The 19,944-nt window shown below is 45.0% G+C and overlaps 1 protein-coding gene across 1 annotated transcript in view; it reads left to right on the forward strand.

Moving 5' to 3' along the window:
• LOC144772331 (uncharacterized) overlaps positions 1-19,944 on the forward strand; it is a 176,654-nt gene that overhangs the window by 139,304 nt on the left and 17,406 nt on the right. Inside the window, exons 10-11 of the mRNA XM_078656571.1 lie at positions 9,929-10,045; positions 18,909-19,004. Of these exons, the coding sequence (XP_078512697.1) occupies positions 9,929-10,045; positions 18,909-19,004 (213 nt within the window). The remainder of the gene's footprint in view (positions 1-9,928; positions 10,046-18,908; positions 19,005-19,944) is intronic.

Genomic DNA, 19,944 nt, shown 5'->3' on the forward strand with positions numbered 1-19,944 from the left:
ACAGCTCCCGGGTCACTGGGGAGTGGCGAAGACGCTAGTCCCGCCCAACGAAGGCCGGCCTTTCCCCGCCCCGGCGCACCACCTCACCTTCAATCTGCGCAGGAAGTGCTCTACGCTGGTGGGGCTCGGAGACGTCCGAGCTCCCCTCTAGAGGCACCTGTCGCGAAGGGGGGGCACAGCTGACGATCGCGGCGAACTTGCTCTCGCCTCGCGACTCGATAAGTCGATCACAGTTCACCACCGGGGGGGGGGGGCGGAGAGGCACACGAATCTAGCCACAGTCTTTGGGGGCAATGAGGTACTCGCTGGGCAGGCGCTGTAGGCGCTAGATCACTTCTCACGTAGCTGACTGGAACGCCAGTCAGACACAACGCCAGCAACCCTTTGCTGCTCTACTGCCTGCGCTACCAGCGGCCTCAGGGGTCGACAGGGCAGGTGTCAATCTGGTGTCAAGTCTGGAATCTCTTAATCTCCTCTTCTCTAGTCGAATCTCATCTAATCTACATCTAAAATGGCCGCCAGGGACTGGGCCTTATATAGCCAGTGCCCTGGGGTACTGGCACGAGCCAGAAGGTTCTAGAACCTTCTCTGGCTGTGACAATGACATGGCACTTTTGAGGGGTATTTAGGACACTCACAGCCACCGTACTGGGGTTCTAGAGCAGCCATTTTGTGTATCTGAGGAAAATAAAGGAATTCCTGTCAGAAATGTGCGCCAACCAAAGGGCGCCAAAACCTCAAAAGGCCAGGGTTCATGAAGGCTCCAATGGGAGTCACTTCACATGAGGAAAAAGGGTGTCCACCATTTTAAGTTCATTTACACAGGTTGACAACCCCAGCTTGTAATGCCACAGATTTGGGCCAGGCGCCTTGTAAATAGGTGCCACAAACCTTGTGAGCAACTGGGCGTCAAGGAACATCTAACCCCATGAAACAACACATAAAAAGTCCTGGTAGACAAATAAAAAGCGACAAATTTTGGGAGGTACAGGGGAACAAAAGAAATCATAGTGGTGAGGGGACTCTCAGAAGCAGACGGGTCTAACACGCGTCCCCCCCAGCTGAAAGTGGGGAGAGCTACCCAACCCCTTGGGAGTCCTCAACACTAAGGCGTGTTCTGAGGAGCGAAACTTTCCCTCGTGAAGTAGGTCTCCCCATATAGTGACATGAATACGTGTGCATACATTTTTAAACCCTTTTTCTTGTAACAAGGATATTGCAGGGTGATATGTCAAGGGCAACCACGATGAGTAGAGAAAGGGTTGTGAGAGAATCTCTGTTATACGATGCCATGCATCCACTGTGCTTGTGACCACGGTGGGAGGTTTTGTGCGCGTCCATCTGGGTCCATGTATAATGCCATTTAGTGGTATAGGATCTGCGAGCTAGTCTTCGTGGCTACTTGCGGCATGCATCTAGGGGGCTATATCCAGTAATAGGCATACTGGGCCTGGGCGCTCAATTAATCGATTTCAAAATCCGGGATGTCAAACCCACCCTGTTCATATGGCTTAGTCAAGGTCTTCCAATTGAACCGAGGTTGTTTCCCTCCCCAGAGTAATCTAGTCAATTCAGCACGTAGAGTTAAAAAAAAAAAAGGAACCAGGATGATAGGGTATGTTTAAGAAAAGATATAAAAATTGTGGAAGCACAACCACAACAGTAGAAGTGAGATCCAGCGTGTGACATTGCTGTTTAATTTCGTGATAGCTGTACCATAGTTAAGTCGTACCATCTCCTCCATATCCCTAGTCACCTGTATGCCTAAATATCGAAGGTCTGTCGCACCATTCTAAGGGGAAGTCAAGTTGGAATTTGGGAACCGCTGGCGTGAGAGGGAAGACCTGAGATTTCCCCCAATTGATGTTAATACCAGACAATCTACCAAACACTATAAATTCCCGTAAAAGGGGGTTAATATTCTGCTGAGGATCCCTGACAGTGTCATGTCATCCGCGTATAGCGAAATCAAGATTTGGCGGAGACAACAGCGAAATGCCTTTTCCTGATGACATTGGCTAAGCCTGCAGGCCAGCGGCTCAACTGCTATAGCGAATAAGAGTGGGGATAATGGGCACCCCTGTCAGGTACCCCTCGAAATGGAGAGCTCAGAGGACATGTGGCCATTAATTAAGACTTTATCCGTTGGTTGATTGTATAATAACTTATTCCAAGAAACAAATATCTGCGGGAAACACATGTGCTGCAATTCTTCAAATAGATAATCCCATTCTACGGAATCAGACGCCTTGGTGGCGTCTAAAAAAACTGCTGCAAGGGGGAGTTCAGGTGCTACCGTCTGGACTAAAGAAAACAAAGTACGGAGATTATGGGTGGTGGCCCTACCATGGACAAAGCCCGATTGATCGGGTAGCACAAGCTTATCTAGTAGCAGAGTCAGGCGGTTAGCTGGTACTTTAGCCAATATTTTTGTATAACAGTTGATCAAGAACAGTGGCCTATATGCATCACTAGAGCTGGGGGATTTTCCAGGCTTCAATAGAGATGTAACCAACGCCTCCCTCATTGAAGGGGGGAGTATTCCAACTTCCAGGGATTCCTCATACAGCGCCTTGAGGACCGGTGCCATTATGTCTATGTAACTCTTATAAAATTCCACAGGGAGGCCATCTAACCCTGGTGCATTCCCGTTATTCAGTTGCATGATTGCCTCTCTAATTTCATCTATCTCAAATGGTAGACTAAGGAATTCCCTTTGTGTATCCCCTAACCCCCAAGTGCTATATCTCCCATGAATCTATCTAACTCCAATGTTCCATGCCGTTGTGAGGTGTAGAGTGTTTTTGTAGTGTGCGGTGAATACTTCAAGTATTTTATGCGTGTCTCGATGCGTAATCTCCCCGGGCCCTTCTATCTCCAATATGTGACTTGCAAATCTCGGGCACCTTGTCACCTCTGCCAGTGGCCTCCCTGGTCTCTCCCCTTCCCGATATTTATGGGCCACCCAGTGTCGCCCTTTGAATTTCGTCTCCCTTTCTGCTGTCTTTTCGGACTCCAATAGCTTCTCCCGAAACTCCCGAAACTTTTTGTCCCCCCCCTCCATTTTCCGTTCCAATGCTTTCAGTTCCTGTTCTAGTTTTTGAAGTGTTCTTTTAATATCCGTTAGTACCCCAAAACTTTTGGATATACAGAATCCCCTGATCGTGATTTTAAACGCTTCCCAAACCATTTCTACGCTGTCCACTGAGCCTTTGTTTCTAGCGAAAAAGTATTTTATTCCCTCCGCCAACTCGGTTTGAAAGACTGTGTCTGACAGAGCACATGGCTGCAGCCTCCAGCAAGGTCTTGGCCTGTCATACCCAGACATTGCGAGTGCTTCACCAGGCAGTGATCTGAGAAGGTTCTTGCAGGATGAATGACAGTTCGGATATTAGAACCCAGCCCCCTTGAAACGAAGCAATAATCTATGCGTGCTCATGTGCCCCGTGTACGACGTGAAGTGGGTGCCCTCTTTCAGTTGGGGATGAGTATATCGCCAGCTGTCTATTAGTCCGCCTTCCTCCATGATTCCCTGCATTACCTCCTGGGAGCGGTTATAGTGATGCATCTGTGGGTTAGACCTGTCACAGGACTGGTTCAAGGCTACGTTAAAATCCCCCTCCCTCCCCCCCATATTAAGTGAGTGGATCCTACAGTGAGGCTCTTTCCCCATACTGTCATGTAAAATTCAGGGGTGTCTATATTGGAACCATATCAGTTTGCTAATGTTACCGTTTCTCTACCCACCCTCCCCCATGCTATAACATATCTCCCATTAGGATCTTTCATCGCTCCCATTAACTCAAAAGGCGTCCGCTTTTTAATCAGTATGGCTGTGCCAAGGGCGCAAGAGGAGTAGAAAGCAAATAGTCTTATGCTTGCCCATTTGCTGGCGAATGTGCTTGGAGATTTTGTATTCATGTGTGTCTCCTGTAACATAGCGATTTGTATCTGTTGTCTGTCTAGGTATGCCAACAGCTGCCTACATTTTCTCGCGTCCCCTAAGCCTCTGATGTTCCATGATAGTACTCTTAATGTACAGTCTTCACCCGTAGCCATCTCTCCAGCCCACCCCACTAAATGCAAATAGATTCAATGCAGCAATGACAGTCAACTGCCCTTCTGTTGGTTCAGTACATCCAAGTAAAGCATGCCTGCTAATAACAACCCCCCCATGCCTCCCCCTCCCACTGAAGCATCCCAATCATGCCAGCTTCACCCATCCCACCCCCCTCCCCAACAACAAACATCATAACTTCCATAGAAGATATCCTTGGTTAGAACAAATAGGTCCAATTAGAACAATTGTGGGGTACACCCGTGTGGGGATGTTCTGCTGGGTGGCCCACGATTACCCCTCACTCCTCCAGGCAACCAACGTTACAGCCCTCTCCCTGGATGAGTGTCGAGGGTGTCCGGTTATTCAGTTACTTTACGTCCTTATGCAAATCCATAACTTATTAGCTATAGTTTGCCCAATAAACAGCTAATCCTGAGTCCAGAGTTGTGTATCATCGTACATCACTGCTTCACTCACGTGGAGCGTGGGACAAGAATCAAGAGAGCAATCTTCAATGCTTCTAAACACTATTCTACATCTGATGTCTGTGTTTCTGAGTGCTCCTCCGGATCTGGGGTCTGGTTTCTTGATCTTTTTTTATAAAGTCTTCCACTTGCTGAGGCGTAGTGTAATTTCTGTGCGCCCCCTGGTAAGTGATACGCAGCCGGGCTCGGTAGAGTAATGCATATACGATTTGAGCCGCCCTTAGTTTTTGCTTTACATGGATAAACTTCCGTCTTTCCTCTTGAACATGCAACGTAAAATCTCGGAACATGGTGAAGGGCACTCCATCGTACGTCAGCTCTCTTTTCTCTCTCGCCACCCGTAGAGCTGTAACCCTGTCCCTGTAGTTTAGGAGGCGTGCGATTAGGTGTTCTTCCAGGAGGTGTCTTGGGTCCGAGTGCCCGATGGGCCCTCTCTACAATGAATTGTGGGGACAGAGATTCTGCTCCTATCACCGCTCTGAGTAATTTTTCCACATATTCCACCATCCTGCCTGTGTTTGCGCTCTCTAGTATTCCCAAAATTCGAACGTTATTCCTCCTACTTCGTGCTTCCATGTCCTCATTCTTGGCGGCTATGATTTTTAAGAGTTCATCCATTTGCGTAACAGTTTTCTGCAGGTGGGCCGCTGTGTCTTCCGTGTCCGAAATTCCTTGCTCGTCCTCCTTTATTCGTGTTTCGTGCCCATTCAGTTTACGAGCTATCGCATCCATCCGCGTCGTGAGCATATCCATCTTATCTACGATAGTGGCAAATCCCTGTCGTACCTCTGTGAGCATTGATTTCAGATCTTCACCTGCATCTGGCTGGTGACCCAGAGTTCCCCCGACTGCACCGACCTCCTCCTCGGATGATTGTTGTCTGGTTCCCTTCTTAGTCTCAAATGTAAGACGAGGCTGGTGCGTGTCCGGTTTCCCCATTATGGCGTCCAGCCGTGGCCAAGCACCCCCCTTGTGCAATGGGAACGCCTTTTGGGTGCACTATACGCTTCCCTTATTCTCTGGTGCGTCTGATTTTAGCGTACAGACTTGTAGAAAGTGATACCTCCTCTTGTACAATATTGCAGAATCGTGGTGAACGCTTTGGCGTTATTTTGCCCGCTTGTGCTCGACACTAGAACCAATATGGCCGCCCACCGCCTGCCCGCTCCACCAGATGCCTGTAAGTATTGGCACACCCTCCATTGTGTCTGGCTGTATATGCGCAGCTTATCTCAGTTCATCAATAGTCTGTTCCGTGGTATGACACCGTTGATGCCATTGATGTCGCACCTCTAGTTCACTGCAGCACCCTGCCACAATTGTACCCCGCGCTTCTAGTGCCGCAATTAATGTGCCTCCTTGCTTGCGTACAATATGGCGTTCGCACTTCACTGTCACTGCGGGAGTATGTATCTCGCCAGGCCCTAGGCCCACCGTCACATTTGGGAAGTTGCGGTCTCTAGGTGGCAGTCTCTTCCAAATATAGTTCCCACCACACGGTAATGCTCATAAATCTGGCGCAACCAATATCCAGCCCAGCGCCGGCACAAGTCACTTCTGGGGGCGGTAGCCGGCGTTCCCCTAGCGCGGCCCTCCTCTCTCCTTATACAACCCACGTCTGCAGCACGCGTCTAATGGCCACCGATAGGAAGGTCTCACCCCACTGTACTCTCACTGCTTTAGCGCTGTGCCTCCTCGCTGGTGACCGCTATCCATAGCGCGATCCGGGACTGAGGCGACAGACGCCTCATGTGCGTCCCGGGATTTGCGTGCTCGGTGTGCCTCGCTCACTGCTTCAGCTGGGCCAAGGGTGCCTCCCGTACTCTGTCTCCCCTCACCGCTCACCGCCAAAGACCTCTTCCAGCTCCGCAAAACCCAGCTCCACTTCAGCTGCACATATTCTGCTTCATTTACCCGCACTTTAACGGGTGCATCGATGGATTTCGAACGAGGATAAATAACAAATCACTGCCGGACTGCGGGAGCCTCACTCAGTGGCGGCCATTCCGCTCATGCGCCACCTAGTGCCCCAAGTTTTTTTAAGTTTCCTTGAGCGGGAGAAGCGAGGATGTGACGCGCGCAAGTCTACAACTAGATATAATGAGTGTTAGGTAACAACCAAATCTTGAAAGAGAGTATCTGGAATATGTAATTTATTGTGAGTTACAGGAACACCTTTCTCTGAGGGATGCAAATGCACAAGAAATCCATTTTAAAATTCTTTATTCAGATACTAAAACCCGGTTTTAGTGCAGGATATATGTAAAGTGCAATAGAAGATATAAACATTCTGATGATTAACCCCTTCGATGCTCATGACGAGCTCAGCTCGTCATGCAGTACACTGATCGTGTGCTCATGACGAGCTGAGCTCGTCATGAACAATGGGAAATAATGGTTTTCAGCACAGCAGGAAAATCTCCCTAGCAGCCAAGGTGTTAAAATAAAGGCAATGTAAATATGAGGAAAATGTGCAAGTTAACAGATGCCAATATTTAAATTCCATTTACCCTAGCTAATGTCTATATTAGTACCAAAATCGTGCTGAAAAATAGCAGCTTCCTAAATGGCATGCGTGTCTACCTGTTCATAGCTCATGTTTTCCCAGTCCGCAGGCTGGCCGGTGGCAAGGCCGCTCTGGATCTATGCTTTATCGCTGTTCTTAGCAAGTGTCAGGATGCAGCGTTGATTCAAATGTTTTATAGTAAATGATCCTTCTAGTAAACCTGAAGCTTCACTCTCTCAGAGAGGTTCTTGCACAGAAATTATATGATGTTTATCCTGCATTATTTTAAGGAAAAAAGAGCCCTATGATCAGTGATGTAAGGTGTGAATAGAAACATGTTAATTGTCTTGCACATTCATCTAAAACTATTTATTTATTTTTTTGCTAAATATCTTCCTGCATGAATATGACTTATGAATTATTGATACATTAATATTGCGTATCATATGTAAATGACAATTAGCATTCAATTAAATGTATGCTGTGAGAAAAGCAATTTATTGGCCATTGGAACAACCATTCCCAGATCGCTTCAGTCTAAAAACCTCTCTTCCTTTTTGGCGGTTTCTCCCAGCGCTTTTCCCTAGGTACCTCCCTAGTGTTTCTCTCTGGCCTCATTTCCCAAATCTTCCCCAAGTGTCTTTTTGTCTCTGTTGCTGTTTCTCATTCACAGTGTGTATCTGAGGTGACCTTGCTCTTTTGAGGTTTCTCTGTATAATTCTTCCTAGGTGTCTCCATGGCTGTTTTTTTAATTTTTTTTTTGTTTGTGTCTGTTGTCTTTTTTGCATGTTACTCCTGCTCCACATCTGCCTTTCCCTGCTGCTTTGACTATCTTCCTGTTCTATTGCCTGTGGTCTCTTTCTGCTTTTGTTTTTCTGTCATAGTGATTCTCTTTGGCTGTCTCTCTGTTGCTTTTTCTCCATGCGTTTTTTCATGTGATTGCTTTTGGTCTCTTTCGTTCTCCCTCTCTCTCTCTGTGTTACTCTGACTGTCTCTCAATGACCGCCACTCCCCTTTGTATACCACAGGTGTCTTTCTCTTTGGCGGTTGTGTGGAATTGCTGTGTCAGCAGTAGTAGCTCCTCCAGATTGCAACTGCAATGTTAGCTGCTCAACCATAACCCACCACCTACAAATTCTTACCTTCTCTCTGTTCTTTTCCTAGTTTTCTAGCTTTTCTTGCCCACAATCATATTTTAACTGTCTCCAGTATTCCCTGATGGAGTTTTGGAAGCGGGCGCTATCTTCTCTTATGGTGGTGATCTACTTTATTGTAGTGTGCCCAGAAGAACTGCAGCTCTACTGCCTTCACAGCCACTTTCCTCTTGAACCCATACTTGCAGTAAGGGCCTTAGTGCAGTTGCAGGACGTTTCCTCACCGTCATTGCGTCATTTTCTCATTGCAATACATATTTTCAGGTGCATATAAACTGGTTTATTGAGTGTTACAAGCACACACTATCCTTACTTACTCACAGAAAGGAAGGTATCCATTTACGGCTCATCCTACAACAGTGTCTACATACGACTGCCATACTGTAACCCACAGCAAATGGAAAACAACAATTGCAAACTCCACAAGATATGGCAATCAACCACATTCTGATCCTTGAGCATATGCACCAGATGTATCAGTGGTGCCTCTCCTCACTGTTAAATGCAGCACCGTAGAATAAGTTAAAAGCTTTGCTACCAAACACAATGGTTCTGAACCCCAAATCCCTGTATCACTCTAGTTTTTTAGTAAACATACTGGACCACACACATTGACACCAGCTCATAAGCATCTTTGTTTTATAAGCTACTTGTGGAGCTCAAATTTGTAAAGTCTATGCCACTTTCGAGCCCCATCATTGGTAATGACAGGCAGCTTAACATCTTCATAACCTATTCAAAGGTCACTGTGCATATTCTGCCAAGTAGATGTAAACTGGTTTGTGTTTACTAGTGAGTACAGATTTGCCCTCCTACAAAATCCTGGTGGAAACCGTATAACATTCATATCCTACATTCGCTCGCTCACACTGGCAACTCCACTATACACAGCACTGTAAATGCCTCTAGAAGGCATGTTGTGTCTTTTAACAATGTGCACAAAACTCAGTGGGCTTTCTGCCCAGAGATTGTTAGCCATCGATATCTAAGGAACGATATTTAGCGTTTGTCTGATGGTATAGTCAGTCAGAATGTGAAGGATATCTTGTCCACTGTGTTACAAGCGCGATAGACTTTAAATATCTTATAATATGGTGTCCAGGATATTTGCCATGTTTGTGAAGGATATTCCATCTGCCAAACTCTAAATTGGGTCCTACATTTCCTCAAGCGAATCTTTGAAAATCTATTAAATGTTTGGACCTATAATCTGAAGGCAGGCACCTACTAGCAACTTAGTATAGCAGACATTTACACCAAAATCAGCAGACAAAATGTTCTAAGAGAAGTTCCTTTTCCAGGAGCCTCAAAATAATTAGAAAGTCCTCTGACTCCTAGCCCCATCCTCCTCCTGTGACACCTCCTTCTTATTCAATGAGTTTCTGCTTCAGGCACACGGGACTAAGAGAAGGAATTGCTGCTATTTAATATACTAATTGGGGAAACCAGTAGGAGGGTACTGACCACGAAAACATCAAACGCCATATACAGAAAGAATCTGATTGGGGAAATTCTATGAACATCAGAGAGGCATCCTGTTGATGCCTGAAATGAGTGTCAGTGAAGGCCTTAATCAACCTCGGCTCGCGTGGAATTTGTGCAGGGCTTACTCTACAGTAATTGACTGTGAAATCAATGGATGTAATGATTTGAGTGGGTTGTGTCCAAGGCACCATCTTTAGCTCCTTTGACTGACTGAGATCACTCTCTGATGTTCCCATAGTTAAAGAAGAAGAGTTCACCATAGTGTTGGTCTCAGACGGCATAAAACAAGAGGAAGAGTCCTGTCCACTGGACGATCAGCATCACAAGGAAGTTAAGAACATTCAAAACTCTGCAGGTAAGCCACCTCATTCTAATAGAATTACAGGGTTAGGCAACTAGTCACAGCAACCCAAGGGATCAATGGTATAGGGCCCAAGTGTTTGTGCTGATGGAGACATTGAACCTATTGCTTGAACAGCAGTAGGGCTGGAGCGCTTTTTTGTGGTGTTGAGATGATTGCACAAGTAACCTCTGAGAGTGTGAAGTCAGATTCTGCTGTTTCCGTTTCAGTGTTGGAAAGTTTGTCTGTTTAGATGTGTTTCAAAACTTTCAGCCGAGCGTCAGAGTCTTTGCTAGATAGATGTTTATAGAAATATTTCTGTATGATTTGTTCTTAAGGCGTTCTCCCGCCTTTGTTTTAGGTGGATTCCTTCTCTGTCTTTGAGGATACCTCTGAACAGGTGGTTGCAAACTGCACATAAGATGTTAGTCACTCTGAGTGTTTCTTGTCACATTCTTGGGAGTTGACAAACAGGAAGGCATGGTGTGATATGAAAGATCTAGGGGGCTTTAAATGAAAGTGTTTGTGACTTCAGTAAAGTTCCCTTGATGGAGAGTTAGGATTATTTGTAACATTTCCATATTTGTACTTCTGCAGAGGACTACGGTTACAGATAAGTAACTTTTCCTTGCATTGGTTACATCATGGTACTTTGGTGGGACTAAAATGCAGTGAACTCCTCCTGTGCAGGATAGAGTTTACAGCATCAGGGTAATCTTGCAGTGCCGGTGTATGTTTTACAGAGGTAGCATACTGGCATACTGGTAATCTTGCCGTACTAATGTAGGATATACAGAGGTAGCATATTGTTACTCCTGCAGTGCTGGAAAAAGATTTATAAAGATAGCACATCCAGAGTGCAGTTATGGATTTTCCATGTTTATGAGTTTTATGTTTTTCCTGTCTGTGTTTCAGGACTAATTACACATTTCCTCTATCTGAATCAGATTTCGTTAGAATTGGTATCTCTAATACAAAAATTAAAGCACAGCCCTTAAAGAGAAGTGTTATCCCCTTCTACATCCAGGATTTTAACCAAATAAAACCTATTCTCCTCTGTGAAAAGGAGTAATGAGTCAAGATTAATTTGGCAATACAATGAATACAGCATGATGAAAGTTTGCAAAGTTTTTTCTAAACACTTAGGGCCCATTAGGATGGTGGTCGGATCGCCCCCCTGCCGGGCCGGCTGTAGTCACTGTCGGCCCGGCGGGGTGATCCGCCCGCCATCCACACTTCAAAGACTCCCCGCCATATTAGGGGGGCTGGGGGGTCCGCGGCGGATGGAAAGACCGTCCGCCGCTTTTCCGCTGGTCTACTTGTCGACCGGCGGAAAACAGGGTTAATATGGTGGCAGTGTCTGCAACACACCACCATCCATATTATGATCACTGCAGTTATAGCCTTCCCATGGCCGCGTTGCAGCCATGGAAAGGCATGTGGTCTTTGCCTTTGGGGGCCCGTAGCGGTCCCTCAGGAAGTTGGGGAGGTGGGTCGGGGTGCACATGGGGGGGAGGGGTACATATGGTAGCCTCCAGCATTGGCATGGACAAAGTGGTACCACGCGGTCACCTAGTGCATGCCAATGCACGCCATGCATTCCCAGCATTGTGGCGGGCGGTGCTGTGAGCACCGCACGCCACAATGCTGGAAATAGGGGATGCTACCGCCTTGGTGGCGGTGGCATCCAAATTGCAGGTGTGGGACCGCCGCACCCCTTGCGAACGGTCCCGCATTCCGTTAGGGTGACGGGCGGACTTTGTCCGCCCTCCATCGTAATGGAGCCCCAAGTACCATTTCTTATAAAATTATTCAATCAGTTTAGAACTGGGAAACCTATCCTTCAATCCTTTAAGGAGTCAATTATTGTAAGCTTCCTTAAAAAGGGTAAGAGCGCTGTTAATGTCGACTCTCATAGGCCAATCAGCTTGTTAAATTCCTAATATAGGTTGTTGACTAAAATCTGGGCCTTTCGTATCATACTGGTAGCCAATGAGCTAATACATAGAGAACAATGCAGATTCTTACCAGGTAGACAAATTTCAACTAATTCCAGGTTTTAAACCCAAGCAATTCATTATTTTTCGAGTACTAAAACAAAGGCTGCTTGAAGCCCCTAGAGGTGCGGCTATTGCAATGCGCCTGAGATTCATCCAGTTCAAGTATCTGCACAGGGCCTATTACACTAGAGAGAGACTGTGGCGGGCTGGTCTGATTGAGTCCCCAGCGTGCTTGAGGTGTGGGCATGAAGTGGGCACATTCCTGCATACGGTGTGGGGATGTGGTAATACATATCCCATCCTATTATTGGCTCCAAAGACCCATTACAGGTATTCAATATCCAGGTTGTACTGTCTTCCCTCCACCCTTCCCACCCTCAAAGAGGGATGATGATAAAATAGGAAGATCAAAATCCTACAGTCCAAAACTCAAAGTTTCCACATTCATTAATTAACGTAATCTACCTTCTTCAAAGTACCATTCAGCATCAACCCATTCTGTCTAATAATGTAAAACTCGCTACAATTTAAGGTTCTCAATTTGCTTATAAAGCTTGTACGCTTCTGGAGCATGCCAACATTGGCATTCCTTTCTGTAAATAGTCCATCAATAGTTTCCAGGCAGCACAAAATATCTCTTTATTTCTCAACTCTTGTGACGGAATTTCCATAGCCTCCTTGACCGTTCAGCCTCCATAGGTGTGTTGTTAGAGTCCAGTGCTGTTCTGTTATACCTTATACATTTTGGTCGCAAGCCCTATAATTTTACTAATTGGTCTCTTGGTAGAGGGTAGCTGAGTGCTCCCTTAACATTTCTTTCCAATAAATGGGAAACTTGGGACATGTTCACCCAATGTGAACATCTTTAGCCTTCATACCACATCACCACCATTTGACATCTGTGGTAGGATACATTTTCATTAACTGGTAAGGGGTTCTATACCAATACACATTAGTTTGTAAACTGTTCCACAATTCTGTAAGCTACACATGGTTTGTAGAATAGCTAGCCAAAGCCTTTGTCATTGTTCCGATGTGATTGTCATCCTTAATTTGTCATCCCATCTAGTCATAAATGGCCAAGAAAGGGGCACCCTGGTTAGAATTAAGTGCTGTGCATATATTGGTCACTAAACCCTGGTCGTAAAGAGCTTTTCAAACAGTGTTCTATCTCTCGCCCCTGCCTCTTTGCTTATAGGGCACATTGCCTAATGTCGGATTTGCATATTACAAACCTCTCTTTCCTACAAGTTTCGAATGTCTTCATCTTTGTCTGAGTGAATAGATTTCTCAGTGTACAGCAATTTCCTGCTTTCCACCTTGAGAAAAAGTAGCCTGTTAGTGATGGATCAAAGTCTGGGTTATTATGCACTAGTGTGAATGGAGAAGAGAAGGTGGTAACTGTTATTTTTAGATTATCCAAACCTTATTTCCATCAGAAGGTGTTGCAGAGATTTGCTCAGAAACAACTATGCTTGGGACCATAGAACATCAGCATGTATGGCCTATCGCAGTGGAGAGACCTTCTCCAGCCTTTCTTTGGACATTGCATTTTTCTAAATGTACTTTAAATACAGAGATTAATTCTGATTTCCCTATATTGTCAGCCTATGGAGAATTAATTTACCAGGGTTTCTAGGTTTTAATAATGATAACCAGGTGATTAGTACCTCCTGGGGCCGCCTCCTTCACTCCTATGATCCCTCCTGATTTTCTGAGCTAGTGATTCCACAGATAGCGTAAAATGTCTCATTCCTCTGTAATGCTTCTGACCAATCCCCATTCACATCCACTGTAGCCCTGTAAGAAATATAGCGTATCCATATTTATCGTTATGGCGCACGGCAAACATCACATTGCTCAGAAAGGACCAGTCTACCCGGTAAAATGCTGTCTTGGCATCGAGGTCTAGAATGACCATGGCTAGTGTTCTCTGTCTTGCTTTTTCAGTAATGTGTAGCACTTTTATTATGTTATCAAAGGGTTGTCTGATTTGTGTAAAAGGCAATTAGTTTGGCTGATCGGTTAGGACAACAAAGATGCGATCCGGTTCAGTTATATTTAGTGTATATCCTTAAATCTGTATTGTATACGGAAACTGGTCTATTAAAAGAGCACACTTTCTTAGGCTTCCTTGAGTATAATGGCTGCTTCCCTCGTAGATTGTGTTATCGCCTCTTAGTCTGAGTGTTCTGTGAGTAGTATCTTAATCTGACCTCTGACCTCTTAGTGCTTGATCCGGCGCTTCTGTGGCTGCACACATCCCTCCCATCAAGTCCTTAAGTCTGAGGTGAACATACTATGGGTTCCTTCATCTCTTTCTCATGTATATTGTCTTTTCAAAGAATGGCTTTGAAGTATCACAAACTCGTTTCCTTCGTGTCTTCCTGGTCTGCAATCTCAGATCACTGGTGCATGATCCAAGGCTGCAAATACTCTGTGGCTTCTTTTATTGCATTTGTTCCCCAAAATGATGTCTCTTTTTCAGTGTTGTATGTTCTTTAGAGAAGTATGTAAATGTACTATCAGATGGGTGAGTGTTATGCAGTGCATTAAACATTTCCTAGTTAATGATTAGGACAGTCCCCCAGTCAGTCTTGTATGTGCCTATCATGGGATACGAATTCAATTGTATTAAATTCCCCCATCCATATAACTTCTCTCATCCTTTCCTGTATTGTGTCCTAGAGCAAAAAAAAGACTTTCTCTTGATTGCTGTTTGATGTACAAGAGACCACTAGAGTTTTATCTTTTCCTTCCAATCACTGCATGATCATAACATACCTGCCATCTTTACCATTACTAATCCTGGCTTATACTTTGAGCAGTGTGTCCCTGTGAAACACTAATACAACCCCACAAACCATAGGTTGTGTTGAGACCTGATACTGATTCAAATACAGTTTCTGAGCCATAGGACAAGAATGTATTTGTAAGATATGTTTTTTGTAGACGGATTATGTCTGGTATTTCAGATAATGACCCTCAATTTTATGTCGCTTACTCTGGAGAATTTAACACTTTAATATTTCAAGTTGATATACACACCATGAAGGTCTATAGTCTTGTTTTTACTTCTCAACTTTGGGAGCCCCCTTAGATATTGAGTTTGTGGTCTAGATACAAGTACTTTGTGTGGTTTAGGCATCTCATCTTATGTCAGGTATGCTGTGTTAAACTAGCAACTTCCCATGATTACGGTTATAAGTAATTCTGTTTGTGTAAGACAGTGCCTCTTTTGGCAGATTGTATGATAGACTTTCACAAAAAGGATCCATCATCTATACTAGATATCAGTAAAACTGAGTTGAAGTCAAGATATATCTCGGCCATGGCCTGTATTAGAACTAATGAGGTAAACCATAAACATAGTTTTACCATCTACTGTCAAATCCCCTCTGTGCTGGGTTTACAGACATATCTTATAATGACAGGAAATGCCCATCACAGATTTTATTTAATACGGTTAAGATTTGGCACAATACACTACATAACTGCATTTCGTGACAAAGAAAAGGGTCCGTATAATTTACCAAATTGCCAATGTAACGGAAAAACCCACCAGTCGATGCTACAGTTTATACTGTTCTGTACTTTGTACAGCGATATTCGGGAATCTGTTTCAAATAGGTTGTATAATTATAAAAATGCTTTTACCTTTTTATGTATCCTGGACAATATGAAGAGTATCTGTACTGTTGTTCGGTTTATATTAAGGGCAGTCAGGCGAAGGAAGGAATTAGCACACCTAGATGTGCTATTGTATGAGAAAAGTGATCATAATTAATAAAATATCTGCAGACACCTAGTATTTAAAATCGTTCTTAGTCATTCCTGTATAGTGGTTTGATATGTACACTAGGTCTGTCTGCCGTATAAAGATAAGTTTGTGTATTGATCTGCCCATAGAATAATATGTATTTATCGCTGTACTTTATAATGGTCTGGTAGAATGTATTTTGTAGTATATATACTGATATGATAATTATGTGTGGCATAAGTCCCTGTTTTTGACCCTTAATATATCCTGATTAGTGATCTCCTGGAATTTCCATGAAAAAATAATTTTAAATGAATTGAACTTTTAAATGTGTATACTATACCCTTGATCAATTATATTATTGTTTTTATAAGTATGCTTTTATGGATGTACATTTTACACCGAATAAAGCTGTTTTGACTTGACATGGTTAGCCCCCCACTTTTGCCTGGAAAATGATGTGGGTTAGATTGTAGTGCACAGGGTCCCTGCCAACCAGTTCCCCTGTGTCAGTGCTTCTTCCTTAACACTGTTCCCCAGTTAGCCCTTCAGCCCATTTGTAAATCCATAGTAAATGGTACCTGGGTACCTAGAGCAGTGAGTCTGATGAGGGTCCCCTCACCTACGCCATGCAGACTGCCACTGCAGCATACATGGCCTGGTGCAGGCACTGCCTGTGTGCCATGCCAACTAGCACTGCCTTAGGCATAGGTAAGTCACCCCTCTAGCAGGCCTTACAGCCCTAAGGCAGGGTGCACTATTACGCAGGTGTGGGCATATCTGCATTGGCAGATATGTCCCTACATTATTTAAATCTATTCTTGTATATTGTAAATGCCAGGGAAGCCATAGAGAGTATATGGGCTGGAAACTCAACAACTCAAAACCCCCAGTACCATGATGGCTTCTCTGAACCCAGGAGTGTTTGGTACCAAACTACTCCTCTCAATAAACCCACAGTGATGCCAGTGTGGGATTTATTGTAACATGTACTCAGAGGACCCCACAGAGTTGCCCTTCAAAAAACCTACTAACACTATTTAAAAACAAATAATACTTTAAGAGCTTTATATAGCACAAACTGACCCGAAAATATTTTTTATCAGAGCGCTTTACATGAGCACCAGTTTCATTACAGATGGACACACTCATTTTTGTTAGGCACAGGGAGTTTAAGTGATTTGTCCAGAATCACAGGTTGGTGAGCGTTGTTGCAGAGACTCGAACCCGGTTCCCCAGTTTAGAGGTCGACCAATCTAGCTGTGGGGCTACTTCATCTCCCTGTTGTGGTCATAGACTGACTTTAGGCAGTCTGCCACCACCAGACCTGTTTCTGGACCACTGGATCACGAGCCCCCACTCTCTGGGACCAGAAAGAAAGCACATCCTAGGCAGAGGTGTCACACTTCCTCCCCTAGGATGGGCACAGTGCTCGTGGGGGAATCTACAAAGGCCTACTGCCTACATAATGCAACCCCCAGCCTCTTTTGCTGCTAGCAGCAGATGGCAGCCCCCAGTTTACACCCCCACTTTGGGTGGGAGAAACTAGGAAGAATAGGAGATGTGCCCACCTCTGCCACCTCCCTCCTCCCTTAAAGTGAAGGAGATGAGGTGAAGTACACCTTTCACAGACCCAGCGAAAACGATGCCTGCCCTGCAGACAGCAACCTTCACAACCCCTGGGAGGACTGCCTGCTTTAAAAAAAAAGGCCAGAACTCCAGAGGGCAGAGTCTCTGTCCACAAAAAGCCAACATAAAGGACTCTGGTGACCTTCGGATCCGCGATCCCTGTCCACTCTGCACCCTACGCCACCGGTCTGTGTTCAGGGGGCCTACTGATTCAGAAAACGTTCCCCAACGATCCTGATTGCAAATCCGGTGGTTTGTTATTTTTTTTTTTTTTTTTTTTTTCACAAGGAAGAGGGACATAGATAGGACAATATTTTACGGGGTCCAGTGTACTCGTCCTATAGACTAGTGACACAAAGGGATGTACAAAAGTTCCCCGGGAAGAGTGACGGAGAGGGGTGTGTGTGCTAGTGAGTGGGGGGAATCCCCTAGTTGGAACTAGAACCCTCACACACCCAGCAAGCTAGGTGTCATGCTTCATCATATGGGCTCTGCTCCTCGTCAGACTGGCGCTGCAATGTCTGACGGGCTTCCGAAACCGGGGCTCTTTAACGGAGATCTTCTGTTCCCGCCATATGGTGCATGCGTGTGAGAGGGCCTGTGGAGTGTGGTCGTGAAGTGGGTGTTAAGTTAAAAAAAGGTGAGTCAGTCTACATACCGAATTTATTCTCGTAGTAGACTCCCTTGGTTAAAAACAAAGAACGGTGGTGTGGGAGGGGAGAGACAATGACCCTAACACTATTAGGGTGAATTGGACTACTACCCTCAATTATCGGTCGACATGTTTCTTGCCTGATGGCAATTCTTCAGGACCTAAATAGGATCGTACCACACAGTGAAAAAACTAGTGACGAATATATATAAAAAAACAGAAGTAGGGGGTCAACACTTGCAGGCAGGTATACGGCCGTAATACAGTCAGTAATACCAGGGTGCAGGCTAGTCTGTCCTGCTGCAATTTAAATGCCCTAAACCGGATCCCTGATGGACCTCTCAGTCTGCTCCCGTGGGACTGGCTGGGGAGGTATAGTACCTTCAGCGGCAGCAGTCCAAACGGCTTCACCTACCCCACGAGCAGCGTCTAAGCAATGACGCAGAGCAGCTGGTGTTGCCTGACCCCTCATGGACTCCACAACGCCACCTGCAGCTTAAATCCCCCCGACCGAGACCAGCTCTGGTAAGAAACCTGACATCAAAGGAAACCCCGTACACCCGAAACCCCTGGGCCTTGAGGAGCTCGACCTACAGTTAACCAAATATCTTTTAATGTATTAATTAGATGTGTTGTGAATTTTCTCAAAGAATATGATAAAATAATCAGTAATCTGCATCTGCTTGAATCATAATCAAGCAGATACAGATTACACTAGTTTTGACAAATTTTCAGAGCAATATCATTGCTCAACAATCTGAATTCAGTGCTCCATCCACTTTTGAATGATGCTCTGCTGAGATCACTTAGGATTGTTCCGGGTTTTTTGTCTTTTAGGCGATGCTGTTTCTGCCTCTGAGATTTTGCAAGATAATACAGATGAAAACAAAACACGTTCCCAGCAGGAGATTGAGGATGAACAAAAAAATGCAGGTGAGGGTTTCGCGCCTTGGTTCAGGGGTAGAGTGCAGTAGATAGTGTGAATCCTAAGTAAGTCTTGTGTACATATTCATACATAGGAAATAAGAGGGAGAGATTGAGAAAGGAGAAAATTGTGGAGACAGCCCCTGCTGTGTTTCTGAGATATGTCACATTCCTTATCCTGTAATGTACTCAAAAGACCTGAAAAGGCCTAACCGCTTCATCGAGGTGCAATATGGGCATAATTCCTGTACTGATTACACCAAAGTGCTTCCTGCTTCTGATTTCATAGTTGCCCAGCCCATGGAACCTACTTTTACTGAATTTGGGCAACAGCAAAATATAAACCGTTCCCAATTCTACTTAGGGCAATGGTGAGGGCCTGAGCACAGCAAAGTCACATGTGAACTGCCCTGAAGGGAAGTACATCCCCTCCTGGCTGTATTACAGGCGGGTGTTAAGTGGGTGGGCAGAACAATTCAAATCCTTGTCTGAGCCTGTCCTGGGACACCCTCGTCACCAAGGCGGACACAGCCCTAAATTTAAGGGCTCCGATTTGCGTACAGGCATCTTCCATCAGTCCTGGTATCTGCTGAAAACTCTTGCAGAGTCACAGTGATCTATGTACAGGAGGTTGGCCATCAGACATTGTCCTGGAAGAGTTCCTCCTCCATTATGGTGGACTCAGCTAAGTGCCAAACGTTCATTGATTGAGTGGCATGCGGTCCTGTTCTCCTAAGGTGTTATGAGTGACTTGCGGTCCTGTTCTCATAAGGTGTTTGTTCTGAAGAGGCAGCAGCACGCTGAATCAAGAGGTGTGTTCAGCTTCCCATGCTTGTCCCGGGGTAGGGAATCAGTACATATTCTAGATATGCGATCAAAAGATTACTAAAGACACATCACTAACTGAGAAGACAGCTCCCCTATTTGTGGTGTTTGATAGTTTTAACCA

Source organism: Lissotriton helveticus, chromosome 8 (assembly GCF_964261635.1).
Source record: "Lissotriton helveticus chromosome 8, aLisHel1.1, whole genome shotgun sequence".
Classification (NCBI taxonomy): Eukaryota; Metazoa; Chordata; class Amphibia; order Caudata; family Salamandridae; genus Lissotriton; species Lissotriton helveticus.